This window comes from Sceloporus undulatus, chromosome 6 (genome assembly GCF_019175285.1).
Source record: "Sceloporus undulatus isolate JIND9_A2432 ecotype Alabama chromosome 6, SceUnd_v1.1, whole genome shotgun sequence".
Classification (NCBI taxonomy): Eukaryota; Metazoa; Chordata; class Lepidosauria; order Squamata; family Phrynosomatidae; genus Sceloporus; species Sceloporus undulatus.
Window position 1 is genome coordinate 140,673,947 of NC_056527.1, and position 14,855 is coordinate 140,688,801.

A 14,855-nucleotide genomic window follows, 5' to 3' on the forward strand; every position below is an offset into this window, starting at 1 on the left:
CAAAATCACCCAGCTAACATGGTCAGTAGCACCCCAAAACTCTGAGCCTCACATCATGCCTAAAGTTTTCTCCACACTTGCAGAGAAGATGTGATAGAGAAATTGAAATAAGGGGCAAATCTTTATCAATTAGTTTCTCATCGACAATAGAAAATAAATTCTTTCTTCTCTTCCCACAGACACACATGGAAAAGAACCCAAAATTCTGAGTCTGCCTTTCCCCAAAGGAGGAATCAGGTGGATTGGAGGATGTGTTTCCAATTCTTTTCACACCAGGGATCACAGAGAGGCACCCAGAATTCAAAAACATCCTCTCATTGCACCTCACCATTGGCTGCATAGGTGGCAAAGAACCATAGAGTGCACCCTTTCTTTATGCAGGGATCTGTTCTGGATGGACTCCTCTGCATAAAGTGAATTCCACCTATCCTCGAGCCCCATTTAAATGAATGGGGCTTGTGCACGCACCAGTGCGCCAGTGCAGTGGTGCACATGTGCCATGGGTGTGCACCCCATTATTCCCTATGGGACATGCTGCCCCTTCTCCCCGTGTGGCTTTCAACGTATGCTGAAAGCCGTGTAAAGTGCGACTGCATATGACACAGGCACACTTGTATTTGATGCAATTCTACATTACAGTATAACCTTGTGGTACAGTCTGACAAAGGCAAAGGCAGACAATCAACTTTCAAAAAATATATCCCTACCAACCATGAAGGCTAGAAACTTAATTTGATTCAAACAGAAATGATTTGAATATTTAAGGATGCACAACCCAGACACCAGAGGGAGATTTTGTGCTTTATGGCGTGAACACATAGGAAACATTCAATCCCCAATAGGTCAGACCATGACATACACATTTATAGGATCCATAGCTTGAAATATGTGAGGTTTAATAGTTTTTGGTCTATACTTACTTGCATCAAAGTTTCCACCAATTTTTATGGAATCTCCCCCACCCCCACCCCATATCAATCCAATGTGTTTTTGGGAGGGGGGCAAACTTTATTCTGTCGCCCAATTGACACAATCATGCTAAACCCGGAAGGGTGTCAATATTTAAATACCCCATTAATTCCTGCTACTAGTGCTGATTGCCAGTTTCCATTCACTATTAAGCATGTCTGGGAATCCATCATCTGGCTTTTTCATCTTGCAACAGCTTACTGTTATTTCAGCCCTGATTCCCAATCGCTTCCCTCAACGGTCTCCCTGGTGTTTCATAAAGAAGTCTCTTTTCATTAATACCCAAACGTTGCCGCATCGTCATTATTATTTTTAATCATAGTCCCATCTCTGGGGAGAGTGATTTGTCAGTCTGGAGCCCGCGGCTTTGGCAAGCGGCCTGTCAAGTTCGTTTGATAAGCCAACTTCGGGAAATCAATCAACGCTCATTTGGAAAAGATTTCCTGGGATCGGAGAGGGTAGCAACAAGCCAGCTTGTATGTATTATGAGGCTGAGACAACGGGCAGCCAAGGAGAAAATTCCAGCCTCCAGAACCACCTCATCTGGCTGACAATATTGCTTCTGCTTCTCAGTCACTTTTGCCTATGTTTGTCATTGCATAGATGGGGTGGGCAGCCTTAGGCCCTGCAGTCAACTTCAGCCCTTGTAAGGATATCCTGCTTTGACTGTAATGGGGAGGTCAGCTTCTCCTTGCCTGTATTTATCGGTTGTTGTTGTGTCCCTTCAAGTTGTTTCCAGCGTATGGTGACCCTAAGGCAAACCTATCAAGGAAAAGGTGGAATATAAATAAATATTATTATTATTATTATTATTATTATTTTCTTGGCAAGATTTATTTAGAGGAGGTTTGTCATTGTCTTCCTCTGAGGCCGAGAGCATGTGACTTGGTCAAAGTCATCCAGTGGGTTTCATGGCTGAGTGGGAATTGAACCCTGGTCTCCAGAGTCATAGTCCAACACTCAAACCACTGTGCCACACCAGCTCTCTGTATGTGTGGGACTTGTCATCAAAAGGAAGCCAAGTATGCTATCAGGTTCATCAGAAGGCCAGAAAAGGTATGCCATTACCAGTCTTAGGCCAAGAGCCACCATTCAACTGTTAACATCCCAAGGTTTTTCCATAAGCAGAGCTGTGAAACAATCCAGAAGTTGTGCCCCAGTCAAGACCCAAAATCTACAGGAACTTCCAAACAGAATGTAACCAGGAGGTGGATTATTTCCAACAACAAGATAGAGTTCCTGAATGAGGTATAATGCTGAAGTGTATCTCTGAATTCCATAAAATACTGATGTTTAAAAAAAACCCAGAAGATTCAGGAATGGACTGCAGAGGAAGAAGCAGCAAACTGCCCCATTTTCCTCAACACTGGACCCCTAGCCAGTGAGGGGGCTGGGGCAATTGCACCAACTGAACCACTGATAATTCATCCTTGGGTCTGACTCACTAAAAGGTTTTGGTAGAACTTAGTCCTTCCATTGGAGAATAGAGCAGTGTGCTCCAGTCAACCAGCTGCTCCTGCTCTCCTAACCTGACACACTCAACACGAAGCACGTCTCTATTTATGCATTCATAACAGGCTGTCAAAACTGCAGTTTGTAACGGTTACAAATTAATCTCCCTTTAATTGGCCTGCTTTTTAGAAGCGGTATGATCAACGACTCCCAGCAGGTTTTTCAAAATCCATTCTGGTAAGGAAACGCTGCCGTCCGATTAACTAAACCACCATCTTTCCCATCTACTTTCTCCTCCTCCTCCTCCTCCTCTCCCCGTTCATCCAACAGTTTAAAAACATCCAGGCATTTCCCTGCGCACAAAATGAAGTCATTTGTCAGTTCAGGTGTCAAGATCAAAATGACTTTCCAAATCTCTTGGCATTTGCTTCCACCTCATTCCGTTCGCTCTGGTTGAAATAACTTTAACATAAGAAATGGCTGCTCAGTCAGTGTATTAAAAAAAAAAAGAGAGACATACAGGAGCTCACCTCTCCTTGCAAGGTACATTAAAAAAAGGAAGAAATTACTCCAGAGGGAATGATGGCTGAGACAATCTATCCATCTAGGATGCCTGGTGGTGCTCACATCCACTCCAAAGTGCTTCTGATCATGTCAGACTCTCTATCCAAGATGTATAACTCTGGCACTACAGCCCCTTTCCCTGTACTTCTTCATAATCATTGGGGTAATTACTGCAGATTTTTCTAAAACCATTTTAAAACTTCTGGCCTAGATCTCAATGACAGGCCAAGATGGTTCTATTCATTACTGTTGAGCTATTCCTGGCTAAAGCTGAGCTGAAGAAGACAATTTCCCCCCTAAGAATAGTTCATCCACTTTTCTTTTACCCACCCCAAGGAAAATGTAGGCTATTTCACTGTTTTTCCTCTAGCTATTCTCTGACGTGCATGTGGCAGCTGTCATCACCTCCTCCCAAACATATATGTATGCACACAAGCCTTGTGGATTATGCTACACCAGCAGCATTATTTGTTTGTGTGTCTCTGTGTTGTGTGCTTTCAAGTCATTTCTGACTTATGGCATCCCTAAGGCAACCCTGGGATGGATGGCTTAGTGGTTAATTCTGATGAATGGAAAATTAGCAGGTTGGCAGTTCGAGGCCCAAGTGCTGCATGATGTAGTGAGCTCCCATCACTGGTCCCAGCTTCTGCCAATGTAGCAGTTCAAAAGCATGCAAATGCAAGTAGATAAATAGGTACCACTTTGGTGGGAAGGTAACAGCATTTGGTGCAGTCATACTGGCCAAATGACCACTGGAATAGTCTTTAGTCAAGGCTGACTCTTTGGCTTAGTAACAGAGATGAGAACCATCCCCTACAGATGGTTGCGACTAGACATTCATATCAAGGGACTATCTTTACCTTTACATTTAAGGCAACCCTATCATGGGTTTTTCTTAGGAAGGGTTGTTTAGAGAAGGTTTGCCATTGCCTTCCCTTGAGAGCATGTGACTTGCCCAGGGTCACCTGCATTTTATGGCTGAGCTGGGAATCGAACCCTGGTCTCCAAAGTCATAGTCCAACACTCAAAATTACTCATTAAAAGTCTGCTTGAACAAAAAGGTCTTTGCCCACCAGGGGAAAAGGATCATTCATGGGAAAGGGAGTTGCACAGCCCAGGAGCAGCCATTGAAAAGGTTCTCTCCTGTGTCCTCACCAAAGGAGCCTGCGATGGTGGTAGGACCGAAGGAAAGCCCTCACAGTTTATTGTTTTTAAAGAAATATTTCTAGCCCTTATGGTGACAAAGAACACCTTGAAAGTGCAGATACCATCTTGAAAGTGACTGCTGATCTCTCAGGGGTAAGAAGAAACAGGCACAGTGCAATATTCCATGGATATACTCAGATGTGAATTCCATTTGATTGAATGGGATTTCATCTCAGGTATATAGGTATAGGATTGCAGCTTCATATATATAACTCTTCATACATTTTCCAGAGGTACCGAAGATAAAATTTCAATATCCTGTTGCTCTTTGTCTCTCTACATTATTAACATCACAAACTCAAAACCTTATATTTCTTACCTGCCGTGGGTAGTCCTCCTCGATCAGCATGTGTTGGATAGATGCTGTCTTTCCATAAGAGTCAATGCTACCAGGAGAGGAGTTGCATCAGACCTCAAACTCCCAACGTAAGTAGCATTAACCCTTTCTGGAAAGAGACCTTTGTCTTTTTGGATTTCCCTAAACAGTTTTAGTGGGAAGAAAGCTGAAAAGCAGAGGAGCAAAGCACAGAAGCATCTGATGAACAGAGGGACGACATTAAATATTGGCATCAGCCAGGGAGATTTATTTTAGAAGGTCATTGTAAACCCAGTCCCTATTCCAGCAACTGATGCTTTCCTTGTCAGTGTGGCATTGAATCTGATCTGGGTTTTAGCCTGAGCTTTCCAAGGTGCTGAATCAATTTGGAGAAAGATACTCAGCTCCTTTATAGGCCAAACTAAAATCCAGATCAGATTTGCTTCCCTATTCCCATGGCAGTCACCATCCATCCCAGCAAATAGCTCTTCAACCGTCCATTTGGCTTTCCTACTGAAACTGAGCTTGTAAATGCCATTTTTTCAGGCTGCAGCTCCCAGTATTCCTCCGCCAGCTTGGCCACGGTGGAGCTAAATGGACCAAGGGTATAAACCAGCATCCTTTCTTCTTACTGTGTGTATTGGTGGCTTTCATGTCCATGGGGCAGTGGGTCCCTGTTTTGTGGAAATGGTGTAGATCCTTTCAAATTCAGACCAAACTCAGAGTAGGGCTGCATCTGTGTTGCAGAAATAATCCAGGTTGACACCGCTTTAACTGCTATGGCTCAGTGTTATGGAATTCTGGGAGCTGTAGTTTTGTGAGACGTTTAGCCTTCTCCGCCAGAGAGCTCCGGTGCCATAACAGATGAGAGTGCCCAGAATTCCCTTGCGTTGAGCCATGGCAGTTATGGTGGCATCAGCCTGGAATATTTCTGTGGTGCAGATACATCCCACTGACATAGACGTCAACAGCTAGCCGTAGAGGAAGAAAGTGCATGCACCACTACCCACAGAAGAAAGAGTTATAAATCTGTCAATCCTTGCTATGACAGGACCAGTTCTGGAACAGAGCATGGTTGCACAGGTAAAGCTTAAGGGACTTAACATAAGGGCACCAGTGGGAGAAAAGCCTGCAGCTTAATTTAAGAAAATCATTACCTTTTCCTGGACAGATTTGCACACTTTTCCCAACACTCTTGGACCAGACCAATTGCCTTTGAATCACGGTTTTCCTCTGCAGCAGGATGATCGTCTTGACACTGAGCATCTTTTCAGGGAAAGGCTTGTCAAGATCCTTCCTCCACACTGTATGCCATGATGCAGAAACCTTGCAAGGGAATTAATAGATGCACACCAATTAAAAGGAGGAAAAAATCCCCTGGAAAGCCCTTAATTATCCCCAAACAACTAAAGCCTCCATTTAAACGCCTTTAATTCTCAAATTCCATTCTTTCTTCCTAAATGCAGAAGTAATTTTTCAGAGAAGGGGGACAGCATCTTATTTTCCCACTTATGAGAAAGCTATCCCAACATCCCCAGCTAAGTGACTGTTTAAAATCCCCCCCCCCAATCTCTTGCATTGTCTGACCTTTGCATCTTGGGGAATAACGCTCAGGGGAGTTTCCATGCAAAGTGATATGGCACAGTCTGTTGCCTGTCGTTGCATTGAATCTGATTTTATTTTTCTTTTAAAGGAACAAAAATAGAGCCGTGGGATCTTAACAGTATCACCGTGAAGCAGCTCAGGGCAGGAGAGATGAATTTGGAAATCTCTTGTTTAAAATCTAACCCCGTTGCATTAGGAACTCTATGGGAAGTTTGTGGCAATGTACAACACTGAGATAATATTTACTTTTTTCCTTGTAGGCATAGGCCAGAGCAAGTGCGGTGTAGCAGTTTCTGCATTGGACTATGACACTGGGGAACAAGGTCCGAAACCCAGCTTAGCCATGAAAACCCCATGATAAGTTCGCCTGAGGTTCGGCATAAGCACACACACACACACCTCAATAAACCAGCGTGCATGGCATACATGCTCATACCACCAGCATTTCAAAAATGAAAACACATGAGGTTCAGCAGTGTCAGAATGGGGTCAAGAAGGCAATAGGTTTCTAATGAAGAAGAACACAGAACCTAGAAGCTGCCGCAGTATGCTTTTGCCTGAGCTTACTGGGAAGAGAAAGATTCCCCACTCTTTCATCTCCCCATTGAATAAACTGAGTGCAAACAACTATTAGTATTTGCACACCAGCCATTTTGTGCTCCGTTCCATTTTGCGCTGCCAGACAAAGTGATGTTTTTATTTGTGGGCCGCCTTGGGTCCCTTTCTGGGAGAAAGGCAGCATAAAAAGGACACAAAGAAATAAATAAGTGGCAAATCAGTGGATTGTAGCATCTTGCAATGTACATATTTATGTTTGCTTGTTTGTTTTGTAAATAATAATAATAATAATAATAATAATAATAATAATAATAATACAGATGACAGGATTGCTAGGTGCACACCAGCCAATCCTTACTGGATTGTAACATCTTGTGATGTATGTATTTATGTTTTTGTTTGTTTTTAAACAACAACAACAATCAGATGATGAAGACTGCTTGCTGTACACCAATCAATTGTTACTGGATTGTACCGTCTTGTAATATATGTATTTATGTTGTTCATTTTTAAATTCTTATTCTTATTATTTTATGTTATTTGTTTTTAAATTATTATTATTATTTAAAAAAAAAAAGATGATGAGGTCTGCTAGCTGCACACCGGTCAATAGTAACGATTGCACTGTCTTGTAATATATGTATTTATGTTATTCATTTTTAAATAATAATAATAATAATAATAATAATTTTAAATTGTTATTGTTAATGTTATTGTTATTTTAAAATACGAGATAATAATAATTAATTAATTTGTTTTATTGTATTTATGTTGTTCATTTTTAAATTCTTATTCTTATTATTTTATGTTATTTGTTTTTAAATTATTATTATTATTTTTAAAAAAACCAGATGATGAAGACTGCTAGCTGCACACTGGTCAATTGTTACTGGATTGTACTGCCTTGTATATATGTATATATATATGTGCGTTATACTTATTATGTGTGTGTGTGCATATATATATATATATATATATATATGTGTGTTGGGCTGAAGGGCGAGGTATAAATACCATAAATAAGTAAGTAAATAAATAATATTATTTTAAATACTATATTGTTTATTTATTTATTTTAATGTATTTAAATTATTATTATTATTATTATTATTATTATTATTATTTTAAAACACCGGATGCTGAGGACTGCTATCTGCCCACCATCCAGTCCTTGCTGCAGTTGATCAGTGTGCTGTTTGTTTTTAAATAATAATAATAATAATAATTTAATAATAAATATTATTTTAAATATTATTATTATTATTATTATTATTATTATTATTATTATTATTATTATTATTATTATTATTATTATTAAACACCAGATGCTGGGGACTGCTATCTGCCCACCATCCAGTCCTTGCTCCAGCTGATCCCTTTGTGCTGAGTGTATTTCTATCTGCTCATTTTGCTGCAAGAGCTGCCTTCCCGGCTGAGTCTCAGGAGGCGCTGCTGCTGCTGCTTCTGCTGCTTCTGCCAGGGAAGGCTGCCCTTCTTGCAGGCTCTTCTTTGGAAAGGAAGGAGCCTGGGAAGCAGCCCTTCTTTGCACGCCCAGCCCAGGCTGCCTTTCCTGGGGAGGAAGAAAGAGGTACCTGCTTCCATCCTGATGCCTGGAAGTGACCCTACTGGAGGGAATCCTTCAGAACCTGCAAAGCAGAACCCTCACTGCAAAGTCAGAGGCAATCCCTGCAGTGCATTTTTTAAAAAAATTAATTAATTAATATTATTAGTTATATTTGCAAAGGACAGGGCAGAAAAAGGGACTTGCAAGTAGAATGAGTTTGCTTTTGACTCCACCTTAAAATAATAATAATAATAATAATAATAAATAATCCTGGATACATTTGCAAGGCATGCATCCTTTGCTGCTTTGCTTTGCTTTCCTGTCTCAAGTTTTATTTTTTAAAATTTTATTTTAATTTAATTTTTCCTTTTCTGCCTCTTTTAAAGGCTGGTTAGAGCCCCTTTGCTTGGAAACTTAAAAAACAAAAAAGGATTGCACTTTCTGTGTTGATTAAATAGATAAGCAATTATTATTATTTTATTGTTGTTATTGTTAAATTTTATTTATAGAGCATTGTAAATTTACACAGCACTGTACCTACAATCAGTTAAATTATTATTATTATTATTATTATTATTATTATTATTAAGCTTTATTTATATAGCGCTGTAAATTTACACAGCACATTAAAAATAGAATAAAATGAAACGAACCTGCCGATGGCATATGTTCTACAAAAAAATAATTTAACATCATACTGTGCATGTTAATACAGATTAACATTAAATAATAAAATGTAATATATAAATTTATGTGTTTGTACCCTGCTTCCCCCCCGTGTTAATTCATATTATCATTAAATAATAAAATGTAATATAAAATATTATATTTATTTGTACCCTGCTTCCTCCACCAAAAATTGGGATTCAATGCAGCTTACGAAGTCTAAAAACACAGTGCAGTTAAAAACTTACCAAAATGGCATTTAAAAAGGAATAGGGAAGTTAAAGAAGAGAATATACATGTGTGACATAAATTGATATGTTTTTATTATGTAAAATCAATTTATTATTATTGTTAAAGTTTATATAGCACCATAAGTTTACATGCCGCTTTACATGATAAACAACCAAAATACAGATCAGAGCCGTCTAAAACTGAAAAGCAGGCAATAATATAGTTAACAGTATTATAATAAAATGTTATAATAAAATATAAAATTAACAATATAATTCTAAAACAAGAGACTATAGGATAATACACAAAGTCCTTAAAAAAGCAATAGGAAGGAAGTGGCTGGATGGAAAAAAAAATAATCCAATTTTGGGAAGCAGTAAGAGGCTTGTTTCATTGACAAGGATGAGACTGGTTTTGTTTCATTAAGAGGGAGGAAACGAAAGACAAGATGCTGGAGGTTGAAGAGCCGGGCAGTAGTCCGAACAGCGGCTCCGGTGTGGGTGAGCTGATGGGGAACCGGAAGCTGATAGCCCTAGGGGCTGTTTTGGGTTGGCTCCTGGTGGTCCATTTGTTGGTCAACGTCTGGCTGCTCTGCATCCTCTCTGGGTTGTTGGCCCTGTTGGGTGGATGGCTGGGCTCCCAAGTGGTCATCAATACCAGCCACAAAATCCACCTGGAGAGGTTCTTGCTCCTCGAGGGCATCCCCCAAAGCCCAGAGGCGGAGAAGCAGCTGGACGAGGAGATCGAGAACATGATCCGGAAGATTGTTCGGGATTTCGTGTCCTCCTGGTACCGGGCAGTGAGCACCGAGCGGGGCTTTGAGGACGAGGTGGAGAGAGCCATGCTGGGCCTGGCCGCGGAGCTGAAAAGGCGGATGACCCTCGTGGACAAGCAGGCCTTGACCCGGAGGGTCCTTCTCCTCGGCGGATGCCACCTCCAGACCTACAAGAGGGCCCGAGAGAAAGTGGCGGAAGCAAGGGTCTCCCGGGACTCAACCGACTGGGCTGAGCGGCTGTGGCATGCATACCGTGAATCGTGGGAGCCTCATGTGGCTGTCCGGAGCCCCACCAGTGAGGTGGACTATGCCCGCCGCATTGTGGACCTGCTGCTGCGTGTCTTGGTGCCCAAACCCCACCTGGAAACCAGGACCGGCCATTTTGTGGTGGTGGAGCTGGTGACCTGCAATGTGCTTTTGCCCATGATCAACAAAATGGCTGACCCTGACTGGCTCAACCTGCTCTTGATTGCTGTTTTCTCCAAGATTGGAGGGAAAAGAGTTAGTGAGATAGAGAAGGTGGAGAGATTGCCGGCCATACCAGCTCTTTCGCCAGGCCAGGCTGTGGTGCCCGACTTGTTGCCATTGGCATCTCAGTGGGATGCTGCCCTTGAGGCCCGGGCATTGTCTCCGAGGAGGTCTGAGCCATTGATTGGTGATGTGATGGATGGTTTGGAAATCCATGTGTTCGAGGGGAGAGAATCCATCAGTAGAGAGCTGAGTGCTGAAATGGACAGGCGAAGAACCAGTAGCATCTGTACACCTTGCCTTCAGGCTGATACTCTGGGGTCTTTCTTCCCCTGTGAAGACTTGGAAATGGAGTCTCCCATGACTGACCTAGGAAAGGATTCAGGCCCCATGGGGCTCATGTCAGCTGAGGAGTTCCTTGCAAGCTCCCTCTCTGTTGAGGTTTCTGACAGCTTGGATCAAGAAGACAACCTGGGCGTCAGGACCAGGTTGATGGAGGACCATGCTGGCTCTGGTTCTGAAACTGGCCTCCAAGCCACCTCCCTTAGTCCATGTCCAGACATCCAGATTGAGCCTGTGGTGGAGAAGGAAGTAGCCTTGGCTTCCTTGTCAGCTCTTCTAGGGGACCCAGAGAAGACTTTCTTGAGGCGTCCTTCCTTCCTGGAGAAAGAGTTGGGGGCTTCTGAATGCTCGCCCCACAACCCTCAGGATCTGGCTCCGTTGCCGGGCTTGCTCTCCTCCTCCCCGACTGCCCCCATGGGCACGTTCAGCTTTGAGCCACTCAGTAGCCCAGATGGCCCTGTCATCATCCAAAACCTGAGGATAACTGGCACCATCACAGCCCGAGAGCACAGTGGAACAGGATTCCATCCGTACACCTTGTATACTGTGAAGGTAAACCTGGATCTTTTTCCTTCTGTGTTGTGAATGGGTCCAGTAGGTAGTAGAATTAGTAGCACTTTTTTCCCCGTCATGGACAAGGGGGTTTGTTGGGGTTTAGTATACACACACACACACGGTAAATCTTGAGAGAAGTATAGAATCACACAGTTGGAAGGGCCCCTGTTGACCACTTAGTTCAATCTCCTGGCATGCAGGAGTTGTCATTTAAGTGCTCCTGTGACATTGCCACCTGTCCTCTGTTTAAAGACCTCCAAAGAAAAAGTCCACTACCTTTTCAGCTACTCTATTCCATTGTTGAAGAGTTCATATTATCAAGCTGTTCCTAATAATGTTTAGGTGGAATCTCAGGGTTTTTTTTTTAACAATTATAATCCATTGATTTATTCCCTAGTCTCTGGAGCAACAGAAGAACTAGACTGCTGCTTCATCTTTTAGATTAGCTGTTTTTATTGCTTTCCCCTCCATTGTGTTAAGGACTGGCACCATATTTGTGCCCATTGAATATAAGTGTTTCTTTCGTTTCTGGAAAATCAATAGGGACCAGAAGTTGATGACTTGTGGCTTGGTATCAGTACAGGGTCCACCACTCTGTTCTACATGATAACATTATTTCAGATATTTAAATATAGTTGTCATATCCCCATCTTCTTTTCTGCAAACTGAACATATCCAGCTTCTTTAGCCATAAAGGTCGAAGCTCTAGAGCATTCCCTTCTTCCATCATATGTGCTTGTAAGCCTTCTGCTTAGTAGTTCTGGGATGGGAATGTTGGACTACAATTCTCATCAGCAGTAGCTAGCATAATTGGTGTTGAGGGATAATGGGAGTCACAACCCAGCATCTTGAGAGCCACACATTCCAGATATCTGCAGTGGGTAATTCTGTGGTTTACTCGAATAATGAACACTCTTTTTATTTCCCCTGCAGTATGAGACAACCTTGGACAGTGACAATACTAGCACTCTACAGCAAGTTGCTTATCATACCGTGAACCGACGATATCGGGAATTCTTGAATTTGCAAACCAGACTGGAGGAGAAGCCAGATCTACGGAAATTCATAAAGAGTTAGTACTGCCATTTCTTTCTGCAAAAGGTTCATCTTTTTCAGCTCAGACATTTCCCATGGTTTCAGTGAAGTTTACTCCCATGTAAGGAGGTACCACAGAGAATTAGTGTGGCATAGTGGGTTGAGAGTTGAACTATGACTCGGGAGAGCAGGGTTTGATTCCCAGCTTGGCCGTGAAACCCACTGGGTGACCTTGGGCAAGTCTCACTCTCTCGGCCTCAGTGGATGACAATGTCAAACCCCCTCTGAAAAAAACTTGCCAAGAAAACCTTACAATAGATTCGCCTTAGGGTTGCCATAAGTTGAAAATGACTTGAAGTCATACCACCATCACTAAGGAGGTACTGCACTCCAGCCCTTGACTCTTTTCTGTCTATCCTTTCCATTATTACTTTAACATGAGAAGAGCAATGGGCTATAGTCAGAGGAGGGCAACGACAAATCACCTTTGAGTTTTCTTAGCTAAGAAACCCCCATGAAGTTTATAGGATTGCCATATATCGACAGACAACTTGAACACACACATAAACACACTGATTGAGAAAATTGCTTTCAGTGTTTTCTGTAGCTATCCCTGTGTTATATAGCCATGGTAAGGAACATGTTGCTCTCCTAATGTTATTGGACTGCAGTTCCCATCATTCTTTGCCAGCATGACCAGTGAGTGAGTAACATTGTAAGTTGCAGTCCAACAATATTTGGAAGGCCACAAGCTGCCCATCCTTGTATGTAGAGGTATAATGGTTGGTTGTATCTTGTATTTTGGTTATACATTGCACTGAAACTCCCAGAAAAAACAGTATGTGAATGTTTTAATAAAAATAATAGATAAATCAATATGATAGCTGATATAGGGTCATTCTCCTGTTCTACCTTTCCAGATATAAAAGGGCCAAAGAAGCTATTTCCTGATCTGCCTTTTGGTAACATGGACATAGAGAAAGTAGAAGCCAGAAAAAGCCTGCTGGAGTCATTTTTGAAGGTGAGACCTGTTCTTTCATCTCCTCTGACAGGATATTTTTTAAAAATAAAAATTAATAATAAAGCCTACAAAAGGCACTTGATTGGCATAATCCACTTCAAAAACTATCATGGACATCTAGATAATAAGATTGTGGTGACTGGGGGGAAATCCCTACTTTTTTTTAGATGTAACTTTGGCGTGGTACAGACCGCCCAAATAGGGTGGCCTGCCGGTGCCTGTTTTTCCACTGGAGGGAAGCCTCAGCCTCCAAACCACGAGGCTTCCTGCCAGTGGAAAAAGGACCTGCAAAAAGCAGAGGTTTTTCCACAGCGGTGGCGTAACAAGTGTGCCACTGGCGCACTCGTTACATAAGAGCTGCGCGGCGCCGTGTGGACACCATGCAGCACTTACGTAACAATGTGGCACCTGTATATACAGGGCGCCGCCATTGTTACACCCTCGTCATGTGCGAGGGTTGTGGGATGTGTGGGTGCTCTGCCCCCCAGGCAACCCTTGCACGTGACGAAGACATCACAAAGCCAGGTATGTACTGGGCCTATAATACAGTGCAAAAGGGCAGTCAGTACCGCGCCATAGTTACATCTAAAAAAAAGATGGGGATTTTCCCCCAGTCACCACAGTCTTTTGTGGAACCAGTAGGTAATCATGCTTAAAAAAAGGACTTTAGATGTGCTCCTAAGTTTATCGAGAACGTATTTCCTTGTTTCAGCAATTGTGTACTATTCCTGAGATTACCAACAGCGAGGAAATGCAGGAATTCCTTGCCCTGAACACTGATGCCAGGATTGCTTTTGTCAAAAAGCCCTTTGTGGTCTCCAGGATTGACAAGGTAATGTGCCCATCATGGAATGCTCTCCTATAAAACAAATTTATAATCACGCTGACTTTGTACACAGTCTTGCTGTATTACTTCCCAGCGTTGCTTTACACCATAGTGTAGAGTTTAATAACTAAAAGGCCTGATGCATTGTAGCCTGTAAATATTTAAATTCTTTGTCAGGGGAGCCTACAGTACATCTACATAACTGTGTACATCATAACATGGAAAATAATTTAATTCTTGTACACTGTGTTTAGTTTGTGCACCGGGGTAGTCATTATGTAGCCCTCTAGAAGTTGTATAATTGCAGCTCCCATTGACTATGCTGGCTGGGGCTGCTGGAGGTTACATTCATACACATGATTCCTACTATACAGGAACTTTCAATACATATAACTTGTCAACCCCATCTAATATTGGAGGCATTTTTTAGTTCATTTCATTTTAGTTCATACTAAAGATGTATAAATGTGCATCATTTTACCTGTTGCTGAAGGATCCTCTCTCATCATTTTCCAGATTGTGATGAATGCCATTGTAGATACATTAAAAACAGCGTTTCCCAGATCTGAGCCTCAGAGCCCTACAGAAGATCTCAGCGAGGCAGAGATGGATGGGAAGTCACAGACGGATGGGAAGAAGGCAAATAAGTAAGGCTGCTCCTGAGCCTCAGTCTTTATGTTAGTGACAGAATATATGTAGCAC

The 14,855-nt window shown here is 42.1% G+C and overlaps 1 protein-coding gene across 2 annotated transcripts in view; it reads left to right on the forward strand.

Annotated features, from left to right (window-relative positions):
• Positions 1–8,204: 8,204 nt before the first annotated feature.
• The window catches only part of SNX19 (sorting nexin 19), a 44,799-nt gene continuing 38,148 nt past the window's right edge, over positions 8,205–14,855 (forward strand). Inside the window, exons 1-5 of one of the 2 annotated variants that reach the window (XM_042476537.1) lie at positions 8,205–11,268; positions 12,205–12,343; positions 13,227–13,327; positions 14,040–14,159; positions 14,670–14,800. In XM_042476537.1, the coding sequence (XP_042332471.1) occupies positions 9,580–11,268; positions 12,205–12,343; positions 13,227–13,327; positions 14,040–14,159; positions 14,670–14,800 (2,180 nt within the window). In that variant the 5' untranslated portion in view covers positions 8,205–9,579. The remainder of the gene's footprint in view (positions 11,269–12,204; positions 12,344–13,226; positions 13,328–14,039; positions 14,160–14,669; positions 14,801–14,855) is intronic. The other variant, XM_042476536.1, reaches the window with a different exon arrangement.